Here is a 13,726-nt window from a genome sequence, read left to right on the forward strand (position 1 = left end):
GTCTGTGCAGGTTTAGGGTGTCCAGGCTCTGTCTGTGCAGATTTTGGGGTGTCCAGGCTCTGTCTGTGCAGATTTTGGGGTGCCCAGGCTCTGTCTCTGCAGGTTTAGGGTGTCCAGGCTCTGTCTGTGCAGATTTTGGGGTGTCCAGGCTCTGTCTCTGCAGGTTTAGGGTGTCCAGGCTCTGTCTGTGCAGATTTTGGGGTGTCCAGGCTCTGTCTGTGCAGATTTTGGGGTGTCCAGGCTCTGTCTCTGCAGGTTTAGGGTGTCCGGGTTCTGTCTGTGCAGGTTTGGGGTGTCCAGGCTCTGTCTGTGCAGGTTTGGGGTGCCCAGGCTCTGTCTCTGCAGGTTTGGGGTGTCCAGGCTCTGTCTCTGCAGATTTTGGGGTGTCCAGGCTCCCTCTGTGCAGATTTTGGGGTTCCAGCTCTGGGCTGCTCCGAGTTTTGGGGTCCGGCCTGGGGGGACACAAACCCCAGAGCTGCTCCCGTGCCCAAACCCACGAGGAGCCCCAGGACCCTCCCAGGGGATGGAGGAGGTTTGGGCAAAGGCAGAGCTCTGCGATTTTGGGGATTTTTGGGGATTTTTGGGGTTTTTGGGACTCTGGGGACACAGAACCTCCCCATTTCCATCCCAGGCAGCCAAACTGGTTTTAACTGGAGCAGCAAAAGGCTGAGCAGGGCACGGGATCCCCAAAATCTTTGGATTTCTCTCCCTGCTGCTGGTGGGAGGAGACACAAATCAGCCGGGAGGGGCTAATTAACGAGGGAATTAATCAGAATTTGTAATTCCAGGCTGGAAGATTTGGGAGCAGGATCCTTTCCCTGTCACAGATCCCGTTTTTCACACTTTTGGGGAGATTTTTTGGCATTTAATGCAACAAAAAATGTATCCAGATGGTGGCGAGGGCAGGCAGGGAGGAGCAACAGATGGAGGGAAGGCAAAGAAACGCATTAAATTATAATAAAAATATTAAAAAATAAAGAAGGAGGAGAAAAAAAGGTGAGAGAAGGATATTTAGGAAGCTCCCAAGCTCCATGCAGATTTAATTTCCATGTTAATGAAATGGTGATGAGGCAGAGATGGATCCAAATTGGGTGGAAAAGTGAGTTTGCCCCGGGGAGAAAACCTGAGCAGGGGAGACTCTGCACCCACAAACTGCTCACTGGTTCAGTCCTGCAGGGAATAAGCCCCAAAATTCTTTTTTCCCCTCTAAATTTGATGTCGGGGAAGGTTTTGTGGCATTTCCAGGTGGAGAAGGTGAGGCAGGGGATGAGACGTCACCCCCAAAACGCCCCGAATTCAACAAGGTTCCCACCTGGAAACCCCCCTGTGGGGCTGGGCAGCCAAATTCCAAAAAAAAAAAAAACTGGGAAATTTCATTTACTGCCCCAAAATCTTCCAAATCCTGGCAAAAGGGGCAGCCCAGGAAAAGGGACTTGGGGGGGCCCAACAAAATTGGGAAAAATTATTGGGCCAGGTGTGTGGCCTTGGGGTGTCACCCCCTAAAAATCCAGGGAATAATAATATTGATATTATTTAAATTTAATATAATATTAATCATAATAATATTAATGATGATAGTAATAATAATAGCAGCTATAATAAATATATATGTTGAAATGTATTTATATATTATGTACTATATACTAAATAGAAAATGTAAAATATATAATATATAATATATAATATATAATATATAATATATAATATATAATATATAATATATAATATATAATATATAATATATAATATATAATATATAAATACATATTTGAATAATTATATTATTTAAATATAATATAATATATAATATATATTGTATATACTATATACTACACAATATATAAATATATATAAATATATAATATTTAAATGATTTTATTATTTAAATATAATATATAATATATAATATATAATATATAATATATAATATATAATATATAATATATAATATATAAATAATTTTATTTAAATGGCTATATTATTTAAGATAATAATAATAATAATAATAATAATAATAATAATAATAATAATAATCGTATCACTCCATCAGAGAGGAATTGCCCTGTGGAGGGGCCCCAAAACCGCTGGAGGGAGCACAGGGAAAACCCCAAAAAAACCCCAAAAAACCCCAAAAAACCCAGCCAAGGTTTCCCGCCAGTTTAACCCAGAGCTCCAAACCCCTTTTCGCACCCCTCCCCCCCCAGGGCATCACCCCCGTTCCCTGCCCCGCCGCTCTCCCATCCCCCCCTCACGGACCCCCCCCAAATTCCGGGATGCCCCCAGGGACGCCCCCCTCGTGCGCCCCCCCCTCAACTCCCACTCTGCTCCCTCCGCCCCCCCCAGCGCGTCCCCCCAGTTCTCCCCAATTCCCCCCCAGGACCCCAAAACTGTCCCCACCCCCCGCACCCCCAAATCCTCCTGCCCGCCCCCCCTTTTCCTGTCCCGGGGCTCTCCAGCCCCCCCCCAAATTCCGGGGTTCCCCAGGGATGCCCCCAAAGCCGAGACCCCCCTGGCACCCCCAAAATCCCCCCCCCGCCCCCCCCCCCCCCCAGTCCCTGCGCGTTTCTCCCAGTTCCTCCCAGTTCTCCCAGTTCCCCCCCGGCCCCTCAACGCCCTCAACCCCCCCAAACCTCCCTTTCCCCCCCAAATCCCGCTGCCCCCCCCCCCGTTTTCCGCCCTCCCGCCCCCCCCGCGCTCTTTATCATAAATATATAAATTATGCTAATGACGCCATTGCATATTCACCGCGCCGGGCCCGCGCCCCCCGCCCGCCCCGCGCCCGCACTCACCCGGCCGGGGGTCGGGGCTGCGGGGGGACCCCGGGGGGACGCGGGGGGTCCCCGCGATCGCGGCGGCGGCGGCACAAAGGGGCGGGGGGCGGCCCCGGGACCCCGCGCCCGGCCGGACCCCCCGGCGGCAGCGGCGGGGAAATGGGTCTGGGGGGTTTAGGGGGGGCTCGGGGCCGCGGGGGTCCCCGCGCGGGGGTTTCGCCTCTCGCCGGGGTTTTGGGGCTGCTGCGTCATGAACATAATTTATGCGCAGGCCGCTGCCGCAGGGGCGAGCCCGGCCGCGGCCGCTGGGGGCGCTGCGAGCGCCGCCGCGGAGACCCCGGAGAGGGGGGACAGGGACCCCAAAACAGCGGGGATAGGGACCCCAAAACAGCGGGGACTGAGACCCCAAAGAGCCGGGATAGAGACCCCAAAACAGCTGGGATAGAGACCCCGAAACAGCCGGGATAGAGACCCTAAAATAGCGGGGATAGAGACCCCAAAACAACGGGGACAGAGACCCCAAACAGCGGGGACTGAGACCCCGAAGAGCCGGGACAGAGACCCCAAAGAGCCGGGACAGAGACCCCAAAACAGCGGGGACAGAGACCCCAAAACAGCGGGGACAGAGACCCGAAAGCAGCAGGGACAGAGACCCGAAAACAGCGGGGAGAGAGACCCCAAAAGAGCCGGAACAAAGACCCCCAAAGAGCCGGGACAGAGACCCCAAAGAGTCGGGACAGAGAACCCAAAGAGCGGGGACCTCCAGGACAGAGACCCCCAAAGAGCCGGGACAGAGACGCCCAAACCGCCGGGAAAGAGACCCCAAAACAGCGGGGACAGAGACCCCAAAGAGCCGGGACAGAGACCCCAAAACAGCCGGGATTGAGACCCCCCAAGAGCCGGGACCCCCGGGACAGAGACCCCAGGAGCGCCCCCAGACCCAGGAACTCCCGGAAACCAGAGACCCCCGAGCTGCAGAGGCTCCCTCAGCCCTGGGACCCCAACCCCCCCCAGGTACCTGAACCAGACCCCCCTCCAGCCCCCAGACCCCCAAATCAGAACTTCCCAGCCCAGAAACCCCCCAAAACCCCAGACCCCGAAGTGCCAGGACCCCCCCAAACCCCAGACCCCCCAAAATCCCAGACCACTAATCCCAGACCCTCCAAAACCCCGAATCCCCAAATCCCAGAGCCCCCCAAACGAGAGGGGACAAAGGGGACAAGGGAGGGGGCACGAATATTAATGACCCCACAGCCAGAGCGACCCCTCCTCATTAATAATCATTAATATTCATTAATATCCTGATTAGCCCGGGCGCACCTGTTATTGGCGGCCGCGGCCCGGTTCTGCCGGGTTCATTTGCATGCGCGCTGCCGTGATTATGAATATTTAATAGGAATCGTTAAATACCCACCGCTAGTTAAACCCCGGGCTCATTTGCATACATTTGCATAAGCGCTAATAGATTGCGGACGGGGAAAGGAAAACAGCTCGGCTGGGGGGGCGGATTTTAATTAACAAAGGCTCGGCTGAGGGGGGCTGGGGGGGAGGGGCGTCCCCAAACGGGTCTGGGGTCTCTGAAGGGGTCTGGGGGTTCCTAAATGGGGTCTGGGGTCTCTGAAGGGGTCTGGGGGTTCCTAAAGGGGTCTGGGGTCCCTAAACGGGTCTGGGGTCCCTAAATGGGTCTGGGGTTCCTAAAGGGGTCTGGGGGTCCCTAAACGGGTCTGGGGTTCCTAAAGGGGTCTGGGGGTCCCTAAACGGGTCTGGGGGTCTCTGAGCCGGGTCTGGTCCCATTTGAAATGAAATTATTATTTTTCCCGTTTCTGCGCAGTTTGAAGGTGAGGACCATTCCCCCTCATGAATTATTCATGAGCACGCCCCAGCAGCCGGAGCTCATTTGCATATTCATGAGCAGCTGCTGAATTATTCATGAGCGGCTCCCCCGGCTCTGGGGACGGAGCCCGAGGAAAATGGGGCGGAAAAGGAGAAATCGGAGTCTTGGAAATGGGAGCTCGAAAATGGCCAAAAAATCGGGAATTTGGGACGTTCAGGGGGGACTTTCCAACCCAAGGGGGCTCTTTAATGTACAAAGATATATGGATTATTTTTATATAGCTTTATATATGTGATACACACCATATATATTTATGTACTATATATTATTTTATCAACATCTGTTGAATTTTTGATATATTATACTATTATGCTATGTATCGTGTATTTATATGAATATTTTTAGCATATATTCATATTATACTATATATTATTTTAAATATATATTAATACATAATTATATGATTTTGTACTAATTCATTATTTCCCCCCATCCCATCGTGACCCCGCCCCCATCGGGACCCTCCCTCATCCCCTTCCCATTTCCCGCGGCCCCTTTAAGAGCGCGCGGCCCCGCCCCGAACGCGATGACGTCACGACGTTCGCTCCCTGCCCCGTCCCGCGCCCTCCCCCACGGGCCGCCCCCGCCTCCTCCTCCTCCCCCCCCGCCGTGACTCGGGAGCCGCCGCCATGAACGGCAAAGGCGCGGCCGGCCCGGGGCCCTCGGGCCCGTTTGACCGGAGCCCCCGCCCCGAGCGCGGCGCCTTTAAGGGCGCGGGCTGGGCGGGGCCGGGGGCGGGGCCAGGGTTGCCATAGAGACGCGTGCTCAGCCTCGGTTTGACCCGGGGGCGGGGCTGGGGAGATACCATGGGAGGGGCGGGGGGGGGGAGATACCATGGGAGGGGACACAAGGGGGAGGAGCCATTCGGGGGGCAGGGGGTGACACCGCTGGGGGGACACCGAGGCCGGGCTGATGCCCTGGGGGGCACTGGGAGGGCACTGGGGGGGGCAGTAGCACGGGGGGAACGGGGGTTTGATGCCCTGGGGGGGCGCAGGGCGCGGGGGCGATGCCATTTCCCAGCAGGGTGATTCTGGGCTGGGTCCCAAACCCTAAACCCCAAATCCCAAACCCCAACCCCAGACCCCCAAATCCCAAACCCCAACCCCAGACCCCCAAATCCCAAACCCCATCTCCTGACGCGTTTCTCCCCCCAGGGCCGTTCCCAGCCCAGCGCTCCTTCCCCGGCTCTGCCGCTGCCGCCCCCCTACCCAGCCCCTGCGGCTGCGCACCCCGAGGTAGGTGGGACACCTGGCCAGGTGTTTACCTGCCCACAGTGACCCAAACAAACCCCATTAACGCCCAGGGGTGAGCTCCAGGTGATTCCCTGCTCCCCCAGGCAGGTGTGGGTCCCCTGGGTGCTGGATGCGCACCTGGATGTGGGATCTCACCTGTCTCACCTGTCTGACTTGCTGTTTTTGCAGCTCCACCGGCTCAGCTTTGTCCCCCTGGGCGCTGCTGGCCCCCCCAGCGTACCCAGGTGTGTCCCTGTACCTGTCCCCGGGGGCTCTGGGCTGCCCCGCGGGCTACTTCCCGCTGGGCCAGGTGTGCCCACCTGGATCCACCCTGCTGCTGGGGGCGGGGCTGGGGGCGGGGGGCACCGGCAGCATCCCGGTGAGTGGGGGGGGTCTGGGGTTTGGGATCTGGGACTGGCTGGGGGCTTTGGGACAGGTGACACCAGCAGCGTCCCAGGGAGCACAGGTGGATCTGTGGGATTTGGGACAGGTGACACCAGCAGCGTCCCAGGGAGCACAGGTGGATCTGTGGGATTTGGGACAGGTGACACCAGCAATATCCCAGGGAGCACAGGTGGATCTGGGAGATTTGGGATTGGGTGGGAAGGTTTGGGACAGGTGACAGGTGACACCAGCGATATCTCAGGGAGCACAGGTGGATCTGTGGGATTTGGGGTTTGGGATTGGCTGGGGGGTTTGGGACAGGTGACACCAGCAGCGTCCCAGGGAGCACAGGTGGATCTGTGGGATTTGGGACAGGTGACACCAGCAGCGTCCCAGGGAGCACAGGTGGATCTGTGCGATTTGGGATTGGGTGGGAAGGTTTGGGACAGGTGACAGGTGACACCAGCGATATCTCAGGGAGCACAGGAGGATCTGTGGTGATAGTGACCCCGCTGTCCCCTGTGGTGACACTGACTGCCCCCTATCGTGACAGTGACCCCGCTGTCCCCTATCGTGACAGTGACCGTCCCCCCCGTTTGTCTCTTGCAGCCGCCGCCCCCCGGGTGCCCCCCGGGCCCCCCGCCGCTGCCCGGAGCCGCCGTCCTGCTGCCCCCACCCAAGGGGGGCTTCCTGGGGGGGGCTGGGGGCGGCTTCTGGTGAGGGGGGGGCGGGTTTGGGGGACCCCCACCCGTCTGCCCCTCCCCCCAGGTACCTGTGCAGGGTCTGGGGACCCCTCGAGGCCCCGTGCAGGTGACACGAGTGGGTGACGGGGAGGGGGGGTCGGTCACAACGAGGGGTGAGCTCAGCCCTGCCCCGTCCTCATTTACACTCAGCTCTAATTAATTAATGGCCTAATTATGCCCTGGGGCGGGGTTTCCCTTCTGCTCTGCTGGACCCATCCAGGTTTCCCTTCTTTTCGGGAAAGGTGGATTTGGGGTAGAGAACAGAGAGAAATCTCCTCTCCAGAGGCAAAGGTCCCTTCCCAAAAGCAAAAATCTCCTTCCCAGCAGTGGGAGGACACCTGGACACCCCCTCACCCCCTCCCACCTTTCTCTCCCAAAACCCCCCTGGGCAGTTTTGACCCTCTCCAGTGGATTGTTGCACTTTGCTCTAATCAAAGCCGTGGCCGGTGCTGGGCCGTGCCGCCGCTCCCGGGGATCCTCCCGGTGCAGCCGGGCCGGGCCCAGCCCGAGCTCCGTTAGCAAAGGCTCGGCTCTAACTCAGGCCGAGCCTTAAACCCCCCGGCAGGGCTGCACCCCTGGGGACGGCAGGAACAGCCCCCGGCTGCTTTGGGGGTTATCGATGGGTTTATTAGTGGGGTTATCAGTGGGGTTATCAATGGGTTAATCAATGGGTATCAGTGGGTTTATCAATGGGGTTATCAGTGGGTTAATCAATGGGGTTATCAGTGGGTTAATCAGTTGGGTTATCAGTGGGTTTATTATCAGTGGGTTTATCAATGAGCTGTTTATTGGAGGGTTTATCAATGGGTTTATTATCGATGGGTTTATCAATGGGGTTATCAGTGGGTTATAAATGGGTTTATTATCAGTGGATTTATCAATGGGTTTATTATCAGTGGGTTAGTCAATGGGGTTATCAATGCGTTTATTATCAATGGGTTTATTATTAATGGGGTTATCAATGGGGCTATCAATGAGCTGTTTATTGGAGGGTTTGTGAATGGGATGTGTGGTGGATTTTATGAATGGCTTGATGGATGTGTTTAGCAGTGACTCGTGCCTGCATTGATAACCAAACCTCCACAAGCTCGGGAGGAGCATTCCAGGGATCCTCTGTCGGGCGTTTTCCTTCTTTTGGGTTGTTTGCTGAAGAAAGAGCTCAGATTGGACTCTATTTATTGTAACATTTCACTTTAATCTGAATCCGTGTCCTCTGTGTGTGTGACCATCCCTGACTGTTCCCGAGCTTGGCTCTCGGGCTCCCTGTGCTGCACTGAACTTGTGCAGTTTTTATACTAAAAACCAAAAATAAAGATTATTTTGAAAATTTAAACGAACTAACAGATTTCTGTTGGGCCTCTGAGAACCCCTTTGGCTGCTGCCAGCCGGGGGTTTCCTCATTTCTTTCCTTTTTCCTGCTGGGTTGGGAACTTCCTCTTTCGGGGTTATTATTTTTGGGGGAGTATTTAGGTTTTTTCCTGCACTCAGGCACCCACATATTCCTTCCACGGTTGGCTTCATAAATTAAGTGGAAAAAAAAAATACCCAAACCAACTAAAACCAGCCTGTAGATCCTCAGCTCCAGGGAATTCGGGTAGATCACAAGCTCCAGCGGATTCAGGCAGATCCCAGCTCCAGGATATTCAGGCAGAACCTCAGCCCCAGGGAATTTAGGCAGGTTTCCAGTTTAGGTGGATCCCCAAATCCAGGGAATTTAGGCAGAACCCCAATGCCAGGAAATTCAAGTAGAGCCCCAGCTGCAGGGAATTTAAGCAGATTCCCAGCTTAGGAAGATCCCCCACCTCCAAGAAATTTTGGCAGATCTCAGCTGCGGGATATTTAGGTGCACCCCCAACTCCAGGAGATTGGGGCAGATCCCCGATGTCAGGGAATTCAGGGAACATCCTAACTCCTGAAAATCCGTGTAGACCCCCGAGTCCGGGGAATTTCGGGACCGCTGTGGATGCCAGGGGTGTCCTTAGATAAAATATTCCTCCTTGTCCTTGGGCGGCGCCTCCTCCCGCGGGGCCGTGTCGGGCTCGGGCTGCTCGTAGGTGCGATACGAGCCCTGGTTCCTGTACAGGTAAATCCCGATCACCAGCAGCACCGTCAGCAGCGTGAGGAACACCAGCGTGATCACCACTGCGGGGAAGCGCGGCCAGCAGCTGTGAGATCTGCTGCTGCCTGTTTCCTCCTCATTCTGAGCTTCATTGTATTTGCAATAGCATTAAACCAAATATTAATGGTAATAAAAAAAAAAAAAAAGCCTGAATTCAGCGGCAGATCAGCAGCAAAAGTCAGCAATGCCTGCCAAAATCTAAAGCTGAAAAAGCTTCTCAGGTGTTTGGGCGGGTGTTTGGTGAAAGCCGAGCAGCTGCGGCCCTTCCTTGGTCAATGGAGAACATTTCACTTACTAAAAGCATCAGAGCTCACCCTAAAATTACTGACTTGCTTCTACTTAAATGTCTGCTTTATGTGAGAGAGTCTTAATATACTTTAATTCATCCAAAAGTTTTAATTCCATCCCTGAGCTCTGATTTCTCCCTGAAGAATTCAGAGACCCCTGACTCACTGAGTCTAACACCTCCCCCTCCTCTTAGAGCTATAAAGATTTTTTAAATAGACTTATTAATTATTTGTTAAATGCATGGAGAAAGCAAGGCACTATGAAACACTAAAAAAACTTTATTTATGACGCTAACTTTTAATTTGCTAAACAAACTATTTAAACTTAATTATTTTGAGACTTATATTACTTGCGGGCTACTTGACTTATTTAGCTAATTTAGATAATTCCAGAGGTGCTTTCATATTAAAATTAGAAGCTTCCTAAGATAAGGTGGCAAATTTTGCAAAGGCAAAGACAGATAATAATTCCCACCGAGGACAACCCACGGCCAAGGGGGGCACCTGGAAGCATCAGAGCATCACTTGATTTTGTGCCTCTGCATTTATCAAAAAATCATTTTTAACTGACGCGTTACCCCGTTCCGACAACCGACAGAAGGTGGGAAACGCTGTTTTGTGGGAATTAGGGTCCTGGGATGAGGAGGGGAGCGGCCTCACCTGCGATGACGGCGGTGTCGGCGTCCTCATGGCCGGGGGGGGTGGGAGCCTTCCCCAGGTACGGGGTGGTCAGGTCTTCCTCGGGACAGGGGGAGAGGGAGGTGAGGGGGGCTGAGCCGGCCGGGGAACGCGGCAGGAGCCCGGAAAAGCGGCTCCAGGTGCTCACCTGCGCTCAGGTGGGGCTGAGCTCCCTCCATCGCATCGGCTCCTTCCAGGTGAGGGTTTGGGGTCCTTCAGAGCTGCCAAAAACAGCGATAAAAGCGGTGAATTCCCGCTCAGTCATCACCTGAGCTCAGCTGGGGCTGAGACCCCTCCTTCAGGCGGCTCCTTCCAGGCGAGGCTCCGCCAAAAATAGGGAGAAAAGTCGTGAATTGCCCCGAAAAGCTCCTCGCGAGGGAGGTGGTGCAGCACCAGTAACGCACTGGTGTTACTGGGATTGGGGTCGGAGCCGGAGCAGGGAAAACCAGCCCCCGACTGGATTCACTCCTAAATTTTGAGAACTTCAAAACGCCTAAAAAAAGTCCTTGAAAATACCCGAAATCCGGGACCAGGAATTGCCGGGCCCACCTTGGCTGTGCCCGCTGGGGACCCCCGGGACCCCCCAAAGTGTCCCCGCGGTGGCTCCGGGGCTCGGGGCCGGGCGGCTCCGGGATTCCGTGACTCAGCGCGTCGGGAGCGAATCAAATCTCATTTGTTGGGGGTTTTAAAAAGAGAGGAAATGGAGCGGCGGGAGCGCGGCCGCGGGGCAGGAGCGGGGCGGGACCGTGCCGGGAATTGGGGCTGGGGGAGTCGGGAATTGGGGCCTGGGAGAGGGGAGTGGGAAATTTGGGCTGGGGGGAGCCGGGAATTTGGAATGGGGTAGAAAAAGAGAATTGGGGCTGGGGGAGAGGCGGGAATTTGGGCTGGGGGAGAGGCGGGAATTGGGGATGGGGGAGAGAGAGCCGGGAATTGGGGCTGGGGGAGTAATTTGGGTTCGGGGAGGAATTGGGGCGGGGTCCCAGGAGCTCGGGAAGGGAACTCTCCCCTCCCCGCAGAGGGACAGGGAGGGGCGGGGACCCCGGGCAGCAAAGCCGGGCTCGGGCTCGGGCTGGCAGCAGCCACCCCCTCATTAAACTCAGTTTTAGTTAAAATCAGCCCTGCTTTAAACCCAGCTTTAATTTAAACCCAGCTTTGCTTTAAACCTGGTTTTGCTGTAAGACCAGTTCTGCTTAAAACCAGCCCTGCTTTAAACCTTGCTTTGTTCTAATCCGGTTTCAATTTAGTTTTTGTTTTGCTTTAAACCCAGCTTTGCATTAACCCGATTTCATTTCCTGCACAATTTTGCCTTAAGTCTGGTTTTACTTCAGTCCAGTTTTATGTTAAACCCAGCTGTTCTTTAAACTTGGTTTTGCTTTAAACTCACTTTAAACCGAACTTCACTTTAAGTCCAGCTTTTCATTAAACCCGGCTTTGAATTAAACATGATTTTGCCTTAAAACCAACTTTCATTTAAAATCAGTTTGCTTTAGACACGATTTTGCTTTAAACACAGCTTTGCATTAAATCCGGAGTTGCTTTAATCCCAGCTTTGTTTTAAACTCGGTTTTGCTTTAAACCCAACTTCGAATTAAACCGAGTTTTGCTTCAAACAGTTTTGCTTGAAGTCCTGTTTTGCTTTAAATCCGCTTTTGCGTTAACCCAACCCTTCATTAAACCCGGCTTTGCTGTGGATCCCTCCGGGCTCTGGGCCTTTCCCAAAACGACCTTCCCACGGAGCAGCTGCTGCTCCCGGGCGGCTCCGGACTAGAACCGGGTCTAATTTCCCGCAGAGATGCCGGGATTGAAAAGGAGAGGAGGAAAAGGCGCCGCTGGGCGGAACCGGAGCTGCTCCGAGTCTTGGGGAAACACGAACCAGTTCTGTGCCCCGGCACCAAAAACTGGAATCCTGGGACTCCGCAAGGGTTTAAACCCAGTTTAACCCGAGGGAAAGGTTTGGTTTCCATCGAGCTCCTGGGGGTGGATGCTCCCCTGGATCCCCCTGCTCCGCTCTGGGGCCGTGGGAAGGAGATCCCGGTCCCGATCCGCCGCTTCCCAGCGCGGAAACCCTCGGGATTTTCGGCTCCAGCCCGGAAGAGGGGGGCTGGCAGCGGCGGTGAATCATTCCCAGCGCGCTGCATCCCCACGGAATTCCGTGGTTTTAAAGCAGGGTTGTGAAAACCCCTCACGTTCCTCATTCCTGCGCTCCGGCCGAGCGGCGCCGGAGCCGTTCCCAGGGGAAACCAAAGCCGGCTCCGGTCCCGAAAACTCCTTCGAGGAGCGCTGGGGATGCAGCCCTGCCATCCTCATCCCCATCCCTGTCCCTATTCATGTCCCCAGCCCCAATACTGTCCCCATTCCTGTCCCCATCCCTGTCCCCATCCCTGCCCCTATTCCTGTCGCCATCCCCTTTCCAGTCCCCATTTCTGTCCCCATGCCTGTCCCTATTCCTGTCCCCATCCCCAATACTGTCCCCATTTCTGTCCCTATCCCTATTCCTGCCCGTAACCCTGCCCCCAGCCCCAATACTCTCCCTATCCCTGTCCCCATCCCCATTCCTGTCCCTATCCCTGTCCCCATTCCCATTCCTGTCCCCATTCCTGTCCCCATTCCCTATTCCTGTCCCTATCCCTGTCCCCATCCCTGTCCCCATTCCTGTCCCCATCCCCATTCCTGTCCCCATTCCTGTCCCCATTCCTGTCCCCATTCCTGTCCCTATCCCTGTCCCCATTCCTGTCCCCATTCCTGTCCCCAGCCCCATGCCTGTCCCTATCCCTGTCCCCATTCCCATTCCTGTCCCCATTCCTGTCCCCAGCCCCACTCCCGTGCCCGTTCCCGGTGCCCGGAGGACGGGAGGAGCGAACCATCCCCACGGGGATTTTTTCGGGGTGCTTGGCAGCGCCTTCTCAGCCAAGCCCCGAATAATTCCCCATTCCCATCCCACTTCCACTCCCATTCCCGGCGGGTGGAGGATGGGATCAGCAAACCATCCCCGCAGGTTTCCTTTGGGGGCGCTCAGCAGCCCCTCCCCAGCCCCCGATCCCCTCCCCAGCAGGGGGAGGGCGGGATTTGCTGCTCACCCTCGTTTCTTCTCCGTCACTTTGGGATGATCCCCCGGGATCAGCCCGCTGCTCCCGCTGTTTCCCCCTCAGCTTTCCTGCCGGATTTCCTTCTTTCAGCCTCTCCCTGTGGCAGGATCCGGCCTCTTCCCTTCCCTCCCACCCCAAATCCAGCTGGAAAAGCCCGGCCGAGCCCCGACACTCAGCCCAGAGCAGCTGCAGTCCCGTCCCTCTCTGCAGGGCCCGGCTGCCCCCGTGCCCAAATCCCTGCAGCCCCCCAGGGAACGGGAATTTCGGGGCGCATCCCGGGCTCCAGGTCCCACTCGTGCAGCTCTTACCTGCCGGCACCATGTGCGGCTGCAGGTGAAGGCCTTGCCCAGGTGAAGGCGTTGCCCTTTTCCTACCTCACCTTTCCAGTTCGGCTGGAATGAGGATCCAGCCCCAGGATTCCTCCCCCGTTAACCCCTCGCTGGCTGCGGGGACAACCCATCACCCCGGAGATTGGGAATGGGGGAATTCTGCATCACGGGAGGGGAAAATTGGGGTGTTCGGGTTTTTTTTT

At 55.2% G+C, this 13,726-nt stretch overlaps 2 protein-coding genes and 2 long non-coding RNA genes across 5 annotated transcripts; 3 read left to right on the forward strand and 1 right to left on the reverse strand.

Moving 5' to 3' along the window:
- The first annotated feature begins 15 nt into the window (after nucleotides 1–15).
- LOC130265816 (uncharacterized) lies at nucleotides 16–416 on the forward strand. The gene is made up of 3 exons (XR_008842677.1): nucleotides 16–102; nucleotides 133–255; nucleotides 376–416. It is a non-coding gene; the product is annotated as an uncharacterized LOC130265816 (long non-coding RNA).
- A 4,878-nt stretch (nucleotides 417–5,294) lies between these two features.
- DAZAP2 (DAZ associated protein 2) lies at nucleotides 5,295–6,337 on the forward strand. The gene is made up of 4 exons (XM_056515159.1): nucleotides 5,295–5,410; nucleotides 5,820–5,900; nucleotides 6,087–6,296; nucleotides 6,334–6,337. Exons 1-4 carry the CDS (start codon nucleotides 5,295–5,297, stop codon nucleotides 6,335–6,337), a joined length of 411 nt encoding a protein of 136 aa, XP_056371134.1.
- A 924-nt stretch (nucleotides 6,338–7,261) lies between these two features.
- Nucleotides 7,262–8,553, forward strand: LOC130265821 (uncharacterized). Its single transcript, XR_008842684.1, has 2 exons — nucleotides 7,262–7,859; nucleotides 8,003–8,553. It is a non-coding gene; the product is annotated as an uncharacterized LOC130265821 (long non-coding RNA).
- Nucleotides 7,949–13,583, reverse strand: SMAGP (small cell adhesion glycoprotein). 2 transcript variants are annotated; one of them, XM_056515134.1, is made up of 4 exons: nucleotides 13,503–13,583; nucleotides 10,257–10,329; nucleotides 10,091–10,165; nucleotides 7,949–9,166 (listed from the first exon to the last, which is right to left on the reverse strand). In XM_056515134.1, the coding sequence occupies exons 2-4, from the start codon at nucleotides 10,285–10,287 to the stop codon at nucleotides 9,003–9,005; spliced, it is 270 nt and encodes an 89-aa protein (XP_056371109.1). In that variant the 5' UTR covers nucleotides 10,288–10,329; nucleotides 13,503–13,583; the 3' UTR covers nucleotides 7,949–9,002. The 2 variants fall into 2 exon arrangements, with proteins under 2 accessions (XP_056371109.1, XP_056371110.1); XM_056515135.1 differs by lacking the exon at nucleotides 13,503–13,583 and adding an exon at nucleotides 13,186–13,276.
- Between the last annotated feature and the right edge of the window lie 143 nt (nucleotides 13,584–13,726).

This window comes from Oenanthe melanoleuca, linkage group LGE22 (genome assembly GCF_029582105.1).
Source record: "Oenanthe melanoleuca isolate GR-GAL-2019-014 linkage group LGE22, OMel1.0, whole genome shotgun sequence".
NCBI lineage: Eukaryota > Metazoa > Chordata > Aves > Passeriformes > Muscicapidae > Oenanthe > Oenanthe melanoleuca.